Source organism: Octopus bimaculoides, chromosome 4 (genome assembly GCF_046866305.1).
Source record: "Octopus bimaculoides isolate indiv1 chromosome 4, ASM4686630v1, whole genome shotgun sequence".
Lineage (NCBI taxonomy): Eukaryota > Metazoa > Mollusca > Cephalopoda > Octopoda > Octopodidae > Octopus > Octopus bimaculoides.
Window position 1 is genome coordinate 41,582,860 of NC_142931.1, and position 15,761 is coordinate 41,598,620.

General features: G+C 33.2%; 1 protein-coding gene across 4 annotated transcripts in view; it reads left to right on the top strand.

Annotated features, from left to right (window-relative positions):
- LOC106883715 (phagosome assembly factor 1) overlaps positions 1-15,761 on the top strand; it is a 66,355-nt gene that overhangs the window by 30,496 nt on the left and 20,098 nt on the right. For all 4 annotated transcript variants that reach the window (XM_089350652.1, XM_089350654.1, XM_089350653.1 and 1 more), the window contains exons 2-6: positions 9,087-9,169; positions 11,023-11,106; positions 12,488-12,531; positions 12,968-13,047; positions 14,776-14,855. In XM_089350652.1, the coding sequence (XP_089206778.1) occupies positions 9,087-9,169; positions 11,023-11,106; positions 12,488-12,531; positions 12,968-13,047; positions 14,776-14,855 (371 nt within the window). The remainder of the gene's footprint in view (positions 1-9,086; positions 9,170-11,022; positions 11,107-12,487; positions 12,532-12,967; positions 13,048-14,775; positions 14,856-15,761) is intronic.

The window sequence follows — 15,761 nt, forward strand, 5'->3', positions numbered from 1 at the left end:
GCTTTGCCTTTCATCCTCTTGTGGTCAATGAAATAAGTACCAGCTGAGCATTGGGAGTCAATGTAATTGATTAGACCCTTTTCCCTGACAAATTTCAGGCCTTATACTTTTAGTAAGATGGCAAGTTGGGTTATTAGTATTTCATCTGTTTTTATGTTCTGATTCTACCTAGGTTAACTTTGCCTTTCATCCTTTCAGGGTTAATAAAATAAAAGTACTGGACAAGTATTGGGATTGATGTAATCGATTACCCCCTCCCCCAAAATTTCAAACCTATATTAGACATGCATACACATTGATATGTCTATTAGTACTTTTATTTTTTCCCTTCTACAACTTGCTTGTAAATATCTGATTTTTCCCTATTACCCCTTTTGTATTCTCCCTTATTGTATCTTATTTTAATTTACTTTATTTTATTAAACCTTTTTTGATGTCCTTCCAAAAATTCTTCACACTGATGAGAACGACAATGCATAAATTTAATTATGATTTTTTCTTACATATTTGTATTGTCCTTTGAAGCACGCATATGTATTGAATCCTATTTTGTATTAAATCTAATTTTGATGCAATATCTTTTTCTCCTCCATTTTTCTATAATTGTTTATGGTATATTTATGCCTATAACGATATTTTTCAACTACTATTTTTCACACTCTTACTACTTGTTCTGGCTGTTTTTTTATGAATATGATGCATCTTTATTAGAAATCATTCTTTCTCTCTTTTTGGACCTCTCAAAAAGTTTGAATTGTTCTTTTTTGAACTTGTTTTTTCCCACTTATGCATATATATATATATATATATATATATATATATATATATATATATATATATATATCATCATCATCATCATCATTTAACATCCATTGTCCATGCTGCATGGGTTGGACAGTTTGACCAGATGTATATATATATATATATATATATATATATGTATGTATGTCTATATATATATATATATATATTATGGTATTGTTTTAAAGTCTGTGCATTTTTTTTTATGCATACCATATTGAATTATCATAATCATCATAGGACGTGGCTATGTTTCTGCAGCATATGGATAAGTAGTGCCCCTTAATGTGAATAGTGTATGTGTTTGGAAAGAAGTTAGGTCTTGAAACGATGTACTTGACATTAGTCAAAGTCATTTTTCTCCTGTGAATAGAATCTTCCTCACAACTATTGATGCCCTCTAAAAGATCTGTTTTCTACAGTTTCCTAGTACAGGTTATTTTAGGGACCCATTTTATTTACTCCATTACCCTTAGAAAGTGTATGACTATGGAAATAATGCTGTCAAAGTCCAGTTTGAAGTTGTGTTTATTTGAGAGAGAACAGTGTAGTTGATTTAACTGATTCCATTGGCCCCAGAAATATGAAGGGCAAAGTCAAGCTGTGCAGGATTTAAGCTCGGAACAAATCTAAATAAGTACTTACCATAAGGTATTTTAGTTAAGCATTCTACTGTTTCTCTGACCTGTGTACATGCTTGGAGAAATGCATTGTAGACAAAGTGATTCATTTTAACCCTTTAGCAAATAATAATGATAATAATAATAATAATAATAATAATAATAATAATCATCATCATCGTTTAACGTCCGCTTTCCATGCTAGCATGGGTTGGACGATTTGACTGAGGACTGGTGAACCAGATGGCTACACCAGGCTCCAATCTGATTTGGCAGTGTTATTATAATAATAATAATAATCCTTTCTACTAGAGGCACAAAGCCTGAAATTTTGGGGGAGGGGACCTCGACCCCAGTGTTTCACGGATGCTTAATTCATTGATCTTGAAAGGAGGAAAGGTAAAGCTGGCCTCGGCTGAATTTAAACTCAGAGTGTAGCGGCCAACGAAATACTACTAAGCATTTGGCCTGGAGTGCTTACGATTATGCCAGCTCGCTGCTTTAATCTTTGAATAAGGACAACAACAACAATAATAATAACGATGATGATGATAATTTTGTTCTTGTGCCCTCCCCACACACACACAGACATGCACTCTAGTTTAAAATCAATAATTATATAGAAGTGTAGATAATTGAATGAGTTCCAGAATATTACTAGAATGTCTTATGTTTAACTTGTAGGAAAGACAAAGTTAACTTTGCTTAGATTCTATCTCAGAACTAAATATTAGTGCAGTTCTTTTTTTAAAATTTTTTATGTTGAAATAATGAAATAATACTTGATGATTTTTAACTGCTTAAACTGCTCAGTAGATTCATTAGCAAATTATTAATTAGTCTTTTTTTTTTTGCAATCTGTTGACAGAAACGTTAATATAGTTTCAATGTATGCATCAAATCTACCGTATATTATGACATTTAAATGTGAATTATGAACTTTTTCTCTAAATGTCACTTATTACAATAGTTGAGTGTAATGTCTAAAAACTAATCAATCTTATCAACGAGTATTTTAGGAATACATCACACTGCAATATAAAAAAATTTAAGTAAAGGGAAAGAACTGTGTAGTAATATTTATTCATGCATTATTTCCCTTGTTCATTGTCTTCCTGCCTGTATTACGTTTTTCTTTAATTTTTCTTCTTCGGCTTCAAATCAAAAATACTCGTTATATAATTTCACACTTATATCTTTATATAGATAGATATATTTAAATGATAGGTGCGTACCATGAATATCAGCTTAATGGGAACAATTCTCAAATTCCATAAATTTCCTAAATTGTGGAAGTGTTCGGAAAAATTTTTGTTTTGTTTTAATAAATACTTTATGGATTAAAAACAATGAATAATTTTTGCAGATTAATCTACAATACGTAATATACAAGTAAATATTTAAATTATCTCGTATTTGCCTCTTATTTATCGTTGTTCTCTCTCTCTCTCTCTCTCTCTCTCTCTCTCTCTCTCTCTCTCTTTATAGACAGTATGTTGTAATTTAAAGGAGATTTAGCTGCTATTTCTGGGTGATCGAATGACAAAAAAGATGTGTAACAAGATTTTGTCAGTGAAATTTGTTGATATTTGTGTGTATTGGTGTTTTCAACACCAGTGACACTATTTTAGAATCTATTTGCTCTCAAGGCGCAGGAGTGGCTGTGTGGTAAGTAGGTTGCTTACCAACCACATGGTTCCGGGTTCAGTCCCACTGCGTGGCACCTTGGGCAAGTATCTTCGACTTTAGCCTCGGGCCGACCAATGCCTTGTGGGTGGATTTGGTAGACGGAAACTGAACGAAGCCCGTCGTATATATATATATATATATATATATATATATATGTATGTGTGTGTGTGTGTATGTGTTTGTGTGTCTGTGTTTGTCCTCCCAACATCGCTTGGTGTGTTTACGTCCCCGTAACTTAGCGGTTCGGCAAAACAGACCGATAGAATAAGTACTATGCTTCCAAAGAAGAAGTCCTGGGGTCGATTTGCTCGACTAAAGACGGTGCTCCAGCATGGCCGCAGTCAAATGGCTGAAACAAGTAAAAGAGTAAACTAACACAGCAGTGTCTCCAATACTTTCATTGCCACATCATCTGAAATGTGAGGTCTGAAATGTGAGGTCTGAAATATTAAGTTTTAATTAAACTATATTTCTCCCTAGCTTTAATTAATCTATTTCACTCAGGGGTAGTCTCAACTGTCAGAACAACACAGTTTCATGATGTATCATAGACGTGCCTCTGTGTTTAAGACATTTGCTTCATAACTACTTAGCTTTGATTTCAGTCCTGCTGTTCAGCACCTTGGGCAAGTTAACTTTTACTAATGCCTCAGACTGGCCAATGCTTTCTAACTAAATTTGGTAGATGGAAACTGCACACAGCCCATTGTATGAGTGTGTGAGGTGGGGTGTTTGTTTACATTTGAGCGTCTTCAAGAATTACCAAGCTCTAAGTGTTAACATTTTTATCATTTCCCCTGTCACAGAATCATCCTGTTCCATTCCATATCCTTACCACTGAAGGAATATATTTCCTGCAAACATCTATCGTTATTTTTCTCTTCTACTTGTTTCAGTCATTAGACTGTGGCCATGCTAGTGTACTGCCTTGAAGAGTTTAATGGAACAAATCAACACCAGTATTTTTATTCTTATGTTTGGTATTTAATTTGGCAGTCTCTTTTGCCAGTCTCTTGAGGATGTACACAAACCAACACCAGCTGTCAAACAGTGTGGGTGGGGGACACAAACATAAAGACACACACACATATATTTAACAGTTTTCTACATAATTTCTGTTTACTACCAAATTCACTCACAAGGCATTGGTCAGTCAGGGTTATAGTAGAAGGCACTTGCCCAAGGTGTCATATAGTAGGACTGAACCTGAAACTGCATGGTTGCAAAGCAAGCTTCTTAACCAAGCATCCATACCTGTACCTAAGTTTCTTCTCTACTGTTAATATCTCCTATAAATGTCCAACCACTTTCTCATTTTAGATGCTATCAGTCTTTCGTGTTATATATCAATACAAAATTACTAACTGAAGAATGCATTGAACTACCATCTCATTGGGCTTTGGGTTAAATCCATTACGGGTGTTTCACTGTATATCTGTGCTGTACCGTTTATTGATCAGGTCAAAGATAGAACATGTTCTAGATTTTCAAAAACATGTTTGGAAAAATAAAATGAAGAGGAGACATACAAGGAAACAACTATAGATGCTTGTTCAAAATAGTCAGCATCATCAAAGATGATTGAGAGCCTCTCTGTGGTTTACTTGACCTGCTGGGAATAGCATCCAGATCTCCTTCAAACCATATCCTATTGCCTTAGATAAAGTAAGATGCATTGGGTAATGTAATACTTGATAAATAAAATGTTGGAAAGGCGTGTCTTGAACAACTTTCATAAAAGGGTGTTGTTGAGTCACGACTGACCTTGGACTATATAACAACAACAACCACATGACTATAATTCACTTCTTTTATAGACAATATGTCAATAACAAGACCAGCAACCACATGGCTTTTTTCATAGTCAGTATTACAACAACTACCACCTGGCTACAGTTCAGTTATTTTGCATGGAATATGTCAATAAGAAAGGTTGCTTTTTTTTTTTTTTTTCTAAATGTTAAAAATAAACAAGTGGAGCAAGCAGTCTTTGAACAATATGTTTAAATCATAAACAACAACAATGAAAAGCAAGTTGTTTCTGAGGAGACTTTCCCAACGTTAAAAGTAGGACAAGTCATTATTTTATAGCTGAATTTGTTTAGCTTGAAAAAGTTCGGAGACATGCCTATTTAACTGTTAGAAACATTTTCCTTGTTTTCAAGTGATAGTCTTCAGAGTGTTGGTAGGAAACATAATACTGCACAGCACATAGTTTCATTAAATGAGCAGCAGTATGAAAAAGTAATTTTCTTTTCCACCAATATAGAGTGGATTTTCTAATTAATTTTTAGATTGCTTTTCTAAGAAAGCATTTTCTAATTAATTTTCAAATCTCTTTGCGAAAAAAAACATTTTGTATCTAATTAAAATATTTTTAGTTTTCTTTCCAATAGCCTTTTCACATGTAGCTACCTAGGATAACTCCTCAATATCTCAGCATTACTGAATAGTTTGATATGAATTCAAGATTGTTTTTAGATAATGAATAAAAAGAAAAATGAAAAGGCTTTGTAACAAGTTTTTGTAAGGGAAGAGGGTTTGCTGAGGATCAATGTCATAATATCAACATCTGCAATTTCCATTTGCAATCAATCCTATATGATCTAAAGTAATGAAGTTGATATAGTTTTCAGATAAGGTGCTCTAAATTAATTATATTTATTCTTCAGGCAGTCAGTGATATTGTAAGGCAAGCTAAGTCTGTAATCCATTTCTATTCCCATTATACTTTATTTACTTACATTGCTTGATGCCTTTTGTGAAGTTAATTAGGCTAATTACCCATTGGCACTTCTGATTATGAACAGTCAAACAGAAAATACAGAAATTTGACATTTTACATGCACTGACTGTTTTAGATAACTAGTATCAGTTTTTGTATCAAATCACTATGATAAATCCTTTTTAATGTTGTTTGCTAAAGGTCTTTTCAGAAAAATAATGCTTATTCAGAAATACTGATCAGTAATAGATTATTGCATTAATGATACAAGTCTAAAATGTAGATCAGTTACTGAAACTCTGATAGTGGTACGTGTTTGACTGAAAAGGCAGTAGTAGTAAAGCTATTTAAAAATTAGTCATTGTGATTATCATAGTCATCATTCCTGAAGAGTAAGTTACTTGCCAAATTACTTGAGACTGACATCCACTTACAGACATGAATGTGAGTTTAAACAAAAGTTTACTGTAATCTTGTTGTTGTGTAAGGGTAACTGAGAAAGCAAAATGAAAATGCTGACGATATAACTTTAAAACAATGTTCAGTAGTAACACTACACTTCATAGAAATTTTGTACTTTTCTAGAGAAGACATTGTAGGCTAAGGCCCTGGTGCCAAAACTTTGGAGGTAGCATACATGCAGTAGATGGATTCAGACAAGGTTGGTATATAGCCATCAACTTCCAAGATAAAAAACTGTTATAATAGCAGTGACAGAGACAGAAATTCATTACTCTTTAATCAGAAGCTTTAACTTGCATGTTCTATCAAGATTCTATGAGGGATGTAGATTGGCAGTTTTGGTAGAGGAATGGACAAAATGACTTGTGGTATTTATTTACATGTCTTTACACTTTGACTCCAAATCTCTGTGGAGACAACTTTGTCTTTCATCTTTGCAGTTTCACAGTTAATTAATTGTTCTCTATCCCAAAATTTGAGGCCATGTGTACCATGTAATCAAAGGTAAAACTACATCGTTGGAGGCAATCTTCTAGTGCATGATATTGTATGATTCTTGTTACAAAATCATAAAAGCGATACCTTGTTGATAAGTTAATGATTCTTTATAGTTGACTTGCCACTTGGCATTAACTTGTGTTACCACAATGCCATGACTTAGAGAATATCCCTAACTGGCTGGTTCAGGTACTTGGTAGCAATTGCTTTTGTTTATGTCTACAAAGTACTATGTCGAAGACAATAGGGTGTGAAATTGGAGGTTGTTTGACTATTGTTTCTTGTAGGCTAAGTGAACACATTGTGGCTGTCTCATTAACTAGGCTTCTCTCAGTTTGTTAAATTAAATTAAATAAGCTGTTATTGGTGATATTTATCCTGGTGAAATGTAACAAGTAGCTTCATTTACAATTTGTTTGAATCTCTTGATACTATCATTTTTTTTTATTCATCAAATTGATTTTAAAACTGCTGGCCAAGACAAATATTAAGATGTCATGAAAGTTGGGTGTTGACTAAACTGTTTATGTATACTAACTTTATTAATTTATGGTGAAGCATATCACAGTACATTTTAAACTGTTGCATTTGTTAAGTGTTATACTATGTCGCACATGTAACTTGTTAGATCATGTTTGTTATCATTGTGAAATATCTGTTGTCTTGTATGTCTCTAATTATTTTTTGCGGAAAAGGCTTTTCTTTAAAAAAAAAAAATCTGTTACTGCAATAAGCTATTAGAAGATGCAAAATTATAACAGAAAAATCGATCCCACTTCAGACTTCCTTCTAAACCTGTACTAGTGTATTTTATGCATTGTTATATGCAAAAATAACATGTACATAAATAAATGCACATCTTTGCATGCACATGTAATCTCTTAATCCTGAACATATAATATTACCAGTGCTTTATATATATCTGTGTGTGTGTGTGTGTGTGTGTGTGCATGCACCTATATGTGTGTATATATATCTGTGTATGTGTGTATCTTCATCATCATAATTTAACATCTGTTTTCCACAATTACATGGATTGGAGAGTTTGCATGGTCTGATGTGCCACAGTGCAGTATCAAGCCCCTATGCTTTGGCATGGTTCCTATGACTGGATGCCCTTCCTATATGTTCAGGGTGCTTTTTTCATGACATTAGCACTAGTGAGGTCATCAAATAACTTACAAGATAAAGTTAAGAAAGGGAAAGGAAGAAGCCCTCTTGACTGAGTGAGAATGTATTTCAGAGAAAGGGCGTAGCTTTATATGAGGTGTTGACTTAAAGTCACCACCTTGCATATATATATATATATATATATATATATATATATATATAAACAGAGTTTGTGTGTGTGTGTGCATATGTTCCTTATGGATTCGAAAACTGCATTGTCAATTTTCGAATTTACTAGAAAAATAACCTCAAAAACGAGGTCAGGTTGCACAATTTTGAGGTTTTAGCTAAGGGAGGCAACTCTGCCTGACACCAAACTTGATTTAACAACAAATGTAAACACACGCACACACACATACACATGTTAGGTTGAGAAGTTTGCTTCTCAACCACATAGTTCCATGTTCAGTCCCTCTGCGTGGTACCTTGGGTAAGTGTTTTCTACTGTAGCCCTAGGCCAACTACAGACTTATGACTGAATTTGGTAGATGGAAGGTACTGTGTTGTTCACCAGAAAATGACCAAAAAACATGTTCGTAAAGAAAAGTTGTTTGCTTCATACTCCTCGTGTGCCGATTCTGTGCATAAGAAAGGAACAAATAATACAATGTAGCTGTAGGTCATAACACCCAGGCAACACTGGCGTGCATTGCTAGTATATATATATATATATATATAGATATAGATATAAATGTGTGTGCATGCATATATGTATGTATATATAGAGTCAACAGATGAGATCCAGAGATGCTCAATATAGAAAACAGTAGCATTCAAATTATTTGAACTTACACTCCAAAATCTTTACTGAGAGTTAAGTCCGCAGGGTAAAGAGTGGCTAGCTCCTCACCTTATCTCTATACACATACACACACATGTATGTATATGTGTATACTTTTATATATATATGAATACACATGTGCCTAGACACACACACACACAGTCATAAGTAAACTTTTCCTACATAATTCAGTAGTAACTTGTATAATCCATCTCATTTATTGCAAATCCAATTTAACTTTCCTTCCAAATGTAAACTGTCTAAATCAAAGAAATTCAACCTTCATTGCTGTAGCAATAAAATTTTGTCTTATTTTCAATTAATCTCTATATTTTCTCAGGTATGCCATTCTATCAAACTGTAAATATCTTAAAACGTCAAGACCGTGTGATAAAAGCTGTTCAAATTCGATACAGTAATACTGTAAGTTAAAACAATTTGTTTATTCTCTTCATTTCATAGGAGTGTTCTAAATGCAGGATTACTGCAGGGGCAATTATTCACTTCATTCACATATACACATGCGCATGCACACACACACACACATTTGATGTGTTGCACTCCTTAACAAAGCTCTTTACTCTGCATTAATCTGCTAAACTAAATGAAAAATAGGTTATATTCTTATTTCACAACTAAATTGTATGTACTAGGGATGGTGAACTATATCTATTATAATGAACCAACAAGGGAGCGTCTAGGTGGTTGCACTATCTATTAGATCTCCTCACACCCTTCCATCTTAAAAAAAAAAAAAGTGAACAACATACTGGATAAGGGTAGTCGTAAATTTAAAAACTGTTGGTATGTTTACAACTTGAATACCTTTGATCATAGGTTTGTTTGGTTTGAGCTAACCTGGGGTTAAAACAAAAGCTGTAATAACTTACGGGTATGGATTTAGTTTTTTGAACCCAATAATGTGAATTAAACTAAAATTACGGCTAAATTTAAAAGGGAATATAAACCTACGAAGCTACTGTTAATGGAAATCACAGTTCAAATATTAATAAACAGTTGATCATTTTTAACCTATTTATTGGTGGTAGACTGGCTTGTTAAAGTATCAGATACAGTGTGTTATGGTACTCTGTACTCTGAGTTCACATTTTGCCAAAAGAGATCTTTTAGTAGATTGTACAACTATAGAGAGGCTCCCAACTTTGCCTTTCATCTATTTGGGGGTTAAAAGTACCAAACTTGGGCGGGGAATCAATTCTTCTTTCTCTCTCCCTCTAAGAGAAAGAAGAAATCAGCTGTGGCTATGCCTGAAGAAGAATGGGTTTCTGCCAGGTTTAAAAACTACCCCTTATATCATGTTGAAACCATTACAGTTTCGTCAAGAAATGATGATCAAAGACAAAGGAAACAATCTTATATCAGAATGCTGTTCATTTGAGCATTTGTTGATCCAGTTTGCAACTTTCTGTTTTCAATGACACCTCTGTTGAATGGAAGTATGGAAGTTGTTTTGTTGACAATTTTGAAAATGATAATAGCTAAATTTCAGATTATGTTCAGAATGCTTGCAAAAAATTGTTTAATAGGTATTTCCCTTTGATTTGGAGAAAAAAATTCATAACCCTTGCAGAAATTGTTAGTGTCTCTCAAAGAGGAGGGGAGATAATTTTAAGAATTAATCGCTCATAGGGATTGAAAATTTGAGCTTCATTTTCAGACAAAGGACACAAGGAGGCATACTTTGGCCTGTTTTACTTCATGAGCATATGTAATCTACTCAAATCTAACAGATCAGTTGTTAGGGATTTATAGATTTTGAAACTGAGTTATAAATTATATTTGGCCAGTAAAAATTGTATAACTAAAATGAATTTATCATTTAGCATCTACTTTCTATACTGGTAAGAGTTGGACAGTTTAACAGGAGCTGGCAAGCTAGATGACTGCCCCAAGCTCTAGTGTCTACTCTAGCAAAGTTTTTACAGGTGGATGACTTACCTAATGCCAACCACTTTACAGAGTGTACTAGGTGTTTTTTATATGGCACTGGCACCAGCAAAAGAGTAAAAAATAGAGCCATTTCTCAAAGCTTTTGTGTAATTAAGTTAATGAGTGATGTGCTGAATACCATCTTTTGAATTTGATTATATAAAATTATTTATAATTTTTTTAGTTAATTATCTAATCTTCTTCACCTCATCAACTTGCACTTCCACAATATATTGTTTAAAATATTGATTCGGGTTCATGTCATTCTTCTTTTGTCTTTCTTTTTCCCTAAGTATTCACATCTTTATTTTTCATTTCTAATACAGCAACCTTTACAAATGGATCTGGTTGTAAGTTTATCCCAGGATGGAATCAAACTGATCTTTGATCCAGTATGTCAACGGTTAAAAGTAAGCAGTCTTCTTTCCTTGTTTTTTTTTCTTCTAAATTTCCATTTTTGCTTTTGTTTTCCATTTGTTTTTATTAGCAAGTAATTTCAGTAAACCATCAAAACAAAGAGAAAATTTAGAGCTAATATATTTATTATCAAAGAGCACAGTTATTAGATTAGAGGAAGGAACTTATTTTTCTTGCCTACAGTCTCACACTTTTGTTTATAACTTTTTGGTAAGTGAGCAAACATCATTATATATTATATATATGTCTATTATATATATATATATTTGTACTGTTATATTGCTATTTATAATCGACTAGTGGCTCTATGTTTTGAAGATATGTAGAATAAAAACTATCTCACTTGAAAAACTAGAGTTAGAGACAGGAGAGACATCTGGTTGTAAAAAGAATGTTCTAGCAGTATGTATTCATCTAATTCATGCCAGCATAAAAAAAGTAGTTGTAAAAGTAATGTAAAAGCTCAAATATATACTTTGTAAAACCTAAATTCGATTCTCATATATTTAGAACTAATGATGCATAAAATTGATTTATTAATATTTGGTGTGGTTAGTGTTTTGTATTCCTGAAGATGACTTAGGGAGTTAACACACATATATTAAGGATTAAACATAGATACAAAATATAAAAGAATTGAAAAAATGTAAATCAAACACATATCAAGAGTTTTGATTTATCAAATGTTTCATAAATCTTTGAATACATTGTTATATGATACTTATTGACTCCCCTCCCCCAGCAATCTATTGATTCCTATTTCTCTTAAGATTTGCCTTTAAAGCAGGCTGTCTAATTAACTTAGAGATAATATTGGAAGGAAGAGCAGTTACATCAAACATAGTCTTTGATACTCAATAAAATAAACTCAGTACTCTAAAAAGTAACATTGGCAAATAGCACTGATATCAGTATCTCCCTCACTCTTTCTCATAATTTCCTCTTTGTCTTTTCTTAATAACTTCCACTATCTAAGTATAGTTTGGGGGGTTTAAAACCAAGGTATCATGTAAAAAGGCATTGGTGTTGGTGCTGGTGCCATGTAAAAAGCACTAGTGATGGTGCCACATAAAAAGCATTGGTGATGGTTCCACATGGTTCCACATAAAAAGCACCCAGTACACTCTGTAAAGTGATTGGTGTTAGGAAGGGCTGTAGAAACCAGCTGTAGAAACCAAGCCAAAACACTCTATGGAACCTGGTATTGGCCCTGGCCTTACCAGCTCCTGTCAAGCCATCCACCCCATGTCAGCATGGAAAACAGACATTAAATGATGATGATGATGATAATAATAATGAAATGCTAATATTTTCTTTTAAATATATTCTTATATATCATTAATAAACGTTTCTATTTGATATTTCTTTATTTAGATCATTGAAGTATTTTGTATGAATAAAGTTAAATTAAAATATTGGTGAGTATCTATTTCAGATTTTGTTAATAAAAAATCTTATTTTGCTATTGAGTTGAATATTTTGCTAAATTCACAATTATACATATATTCTTTACTCTTTATTCATTGTTTGCCATTATAGATAAATAGTTTTACATGAAGTTTGTTTCTGGGTGGATTTTATTTGTCTAACTTGAGTCCTATAAAAATTTACTGTTACCTATTAAGTGTCTTTCTAAATGAATGCCTTTCAAGCAATTTTTCTTTGGCAGCAGTTGTCCAGTCTAAACAATAAATGCATTGTGTACTTAAAGTAGTTTTACAACATTCCTCCTGCAAATACTGCACAGGTCCATTCAAGAGCTGTTTCACCACGTTTCAAACTTTATTTTTTCTGACTTGCAATTCATTTATTCATTGTTAAAAAATGTCTTTATATTGAATATTTCTCTTTCAGTGGTGTGCATTTTAATTCCTTACAAGTTCAGCCTACCATTGAACAGATTGATCAGTCGTTTGGGGCAACACGTCCTGGAGGTTAGTCACTTAACATTCCAATTGTTCATGCTTTAGCAGAATGAAATGACTTTAAAGTTTACATTGTGTTCACACACTCTAGTTTTTGTATTGTAATAATATTTTGAAGTGTATTAGAGTGTTAAGGTAATAAAACCAGCAGAGCATCAAATAAAGTTATTTGCCATATTAAGTTATACTCTTTTACATTCTGAACTAACTCGTTTCCTGCCTAGGTCAACTTCACCTTTCATCCATTAGTAGGATGATAAAAATTAACACTTAACAAGTACTGGAATTGATATAATTGATTATATCAGACCCTGTCACTGTTCCTACCAAAACCTGAAACCTTGTGGCTGCCTTAGATATCAATATTTTGAAGTCCATTTATTAATATAATGAATATAAATATTTAATACTAACTGAAAGCTGTTTTGACAAAGTTGTCAGTTTGCATTAATTGAATGATGAGAATATATTATTTAGATCATTGACACCAGATGGAAATTTTTTAGTTATATATGGGTCAAAGGATAGTTTCCATGACAACATAAAATATGATATACTAATCAATATCAGTTTACTGATATATAATTGATATCTTGTCTTTGCTACACAACATGATTATTTCCAAATAGATTTTTTCATGCTCACTTCATTAGATATGGTGATAATACTTACTTAATTATTCTTTATCATGTAGATGTAGAGTGGGGGATGGGGTCTGAGTATTTAACCTCAGAACACTAGAAATGTACAGAAAATAGATTTTGTCAAATGTCAGAAGGAATACTTAGAAGTAGTAGATAGCTTCCTTTATCTGGGTGACAAAGTCAGCAGTGGAGGTGGATGCTCCAAGAGTGTAGCTGCTAGAATAAGAATAGGCCGGGTAAAGTTCAGAGAGCTTCTACCTTTGTAGACTAAGCCCAGTATAAAAGATCTCATGAATAGTTTATTAAGTATATTAAATGCACTGTAATCCTTTCATGATCATGGAGAAATCTAAATCAGCCACTTTGGTAAATTCTTAAACATAGTGGGTATAGATGGTGGTAACAAGAGAATAATTATTGTCTAGACCAGTGCTACTCAAAATGGTCGTCTGTGAGCCGGTGCCGGTCCATGAGCCATCAGCTGCTGGTATGCAGCAAGTTTCCAAAAAAGAAAGAAACATTATAAAATAATTATGTAATATTGTATTATTTGTTTACAAAATAAATATAAGATAAAAAAAATTGTCAACTTTTATTATATTCATTATATATATTGTTTCTGGTATAAATTAATATTACTAAGAAATATTACCGGTTCCTGGTACATTGGGAAAAAAACTGCCAGTACACCACATCAAATAGTTTGAGAAACACTGGTGTAGACTAGCCCAGTGTAAAAGATCTCATAAATATTTTATTTAATGTATTAAATGCATTGTAACTACAAAGTTATAAAAGCTTTGATTTTCAGCAAGGTTCAAACTCAGACAAACCCAATCATTGACTGCTCATTATATTTTCTTTCTATCGATATCATTCATTATTGTATGACCTGTTGGATTCTCTTGATTCTTATTGATTGATTGATTAGCAGTAATTCCCTTTTGCTTTCTAATCAAGTGGAACATCTGAATCCAGTCCTCAAACTTAGTGAAAACTGTAGTTGCCTGTAATAATCAAGTTGATTTGTTGTTATTTTTTATGCCATGTTCAAGTTGTGTTAATATTTCATTTCTCCTCTTTAAATTTTCAGTGTATAATTCCGAGAAACAACTTTTTGTTTTAAATTTCCGTGGGCTTTCCTTTGATTTTCCAATTGAATCCAAATTTGAGGTTTGTTTGCTTTTTAAATATTTGATTTCATTTTTTGTTTTTTATTATCAAAACATTAAAAATAGCTTACTGTAACTATACAATAATACAATAATGATTTGTGGAGGTGCAATGGCCCAGTGGTTAGGGCAGTAGGATCGTGGTTTCGATTCCCAGACCGGGCATTGTGAGTGTTTATTGATCGAAAACACCTAAAGCTCCACGAGGCTCCGGCAGGGGATGGTGGTGAACCCTGCTGTACTCTTTCACCACAACTTTCTCTCACTCTTTCTTCCTGTTTCTGTTGTGCCTGTAATTCAAAGGGTCAGCCTTGTCACACTGTGTCACGCTGAATATCCCAGAGAACTACATTAAGGGTACACGTGTCTGTGGAGTGCTCAGCCACTTGCACGTTAATTTCACGAGCAGGCTGTTCCGTTGATCGGATCAACTGGAACCCTTGACGTCGTAAGCGACAGAATGCCAACAACAACAACAACAATAATGATTTACATATGTCTGAATCTTTAGTTATATTTATTGAGAGAGAGTAGGAAGTTGTGTCATTCATGCCCTTTTCAGCTTTAGAGAAGAATTTCCAATTAAGAATTGAAAAGAAGCTTAGACTCAGTGGACCACAAATGTACTGATGTCTCTTGGTACCTTGTATACAGGTTATGAAGGTCATTAGTATATAAAAATAAAAAGCAACTCTGAGAAGCATTTATACTATAGTTATCACTGTAAGTAACTGTTCTCCCAAGAAACCTGATACCTTGATCTATGGCTTCCTTTGGCACCTTCAAAATAGCACAATTTGTTACAAGATGAAAGTTTTCCAGCAGAGTTTGATCCCATGCCCTCACTTCCATCTCATTTTGGCTGGTGTCCTGGCAAACACAGGATCTCAAGAAACCCATCCATAAA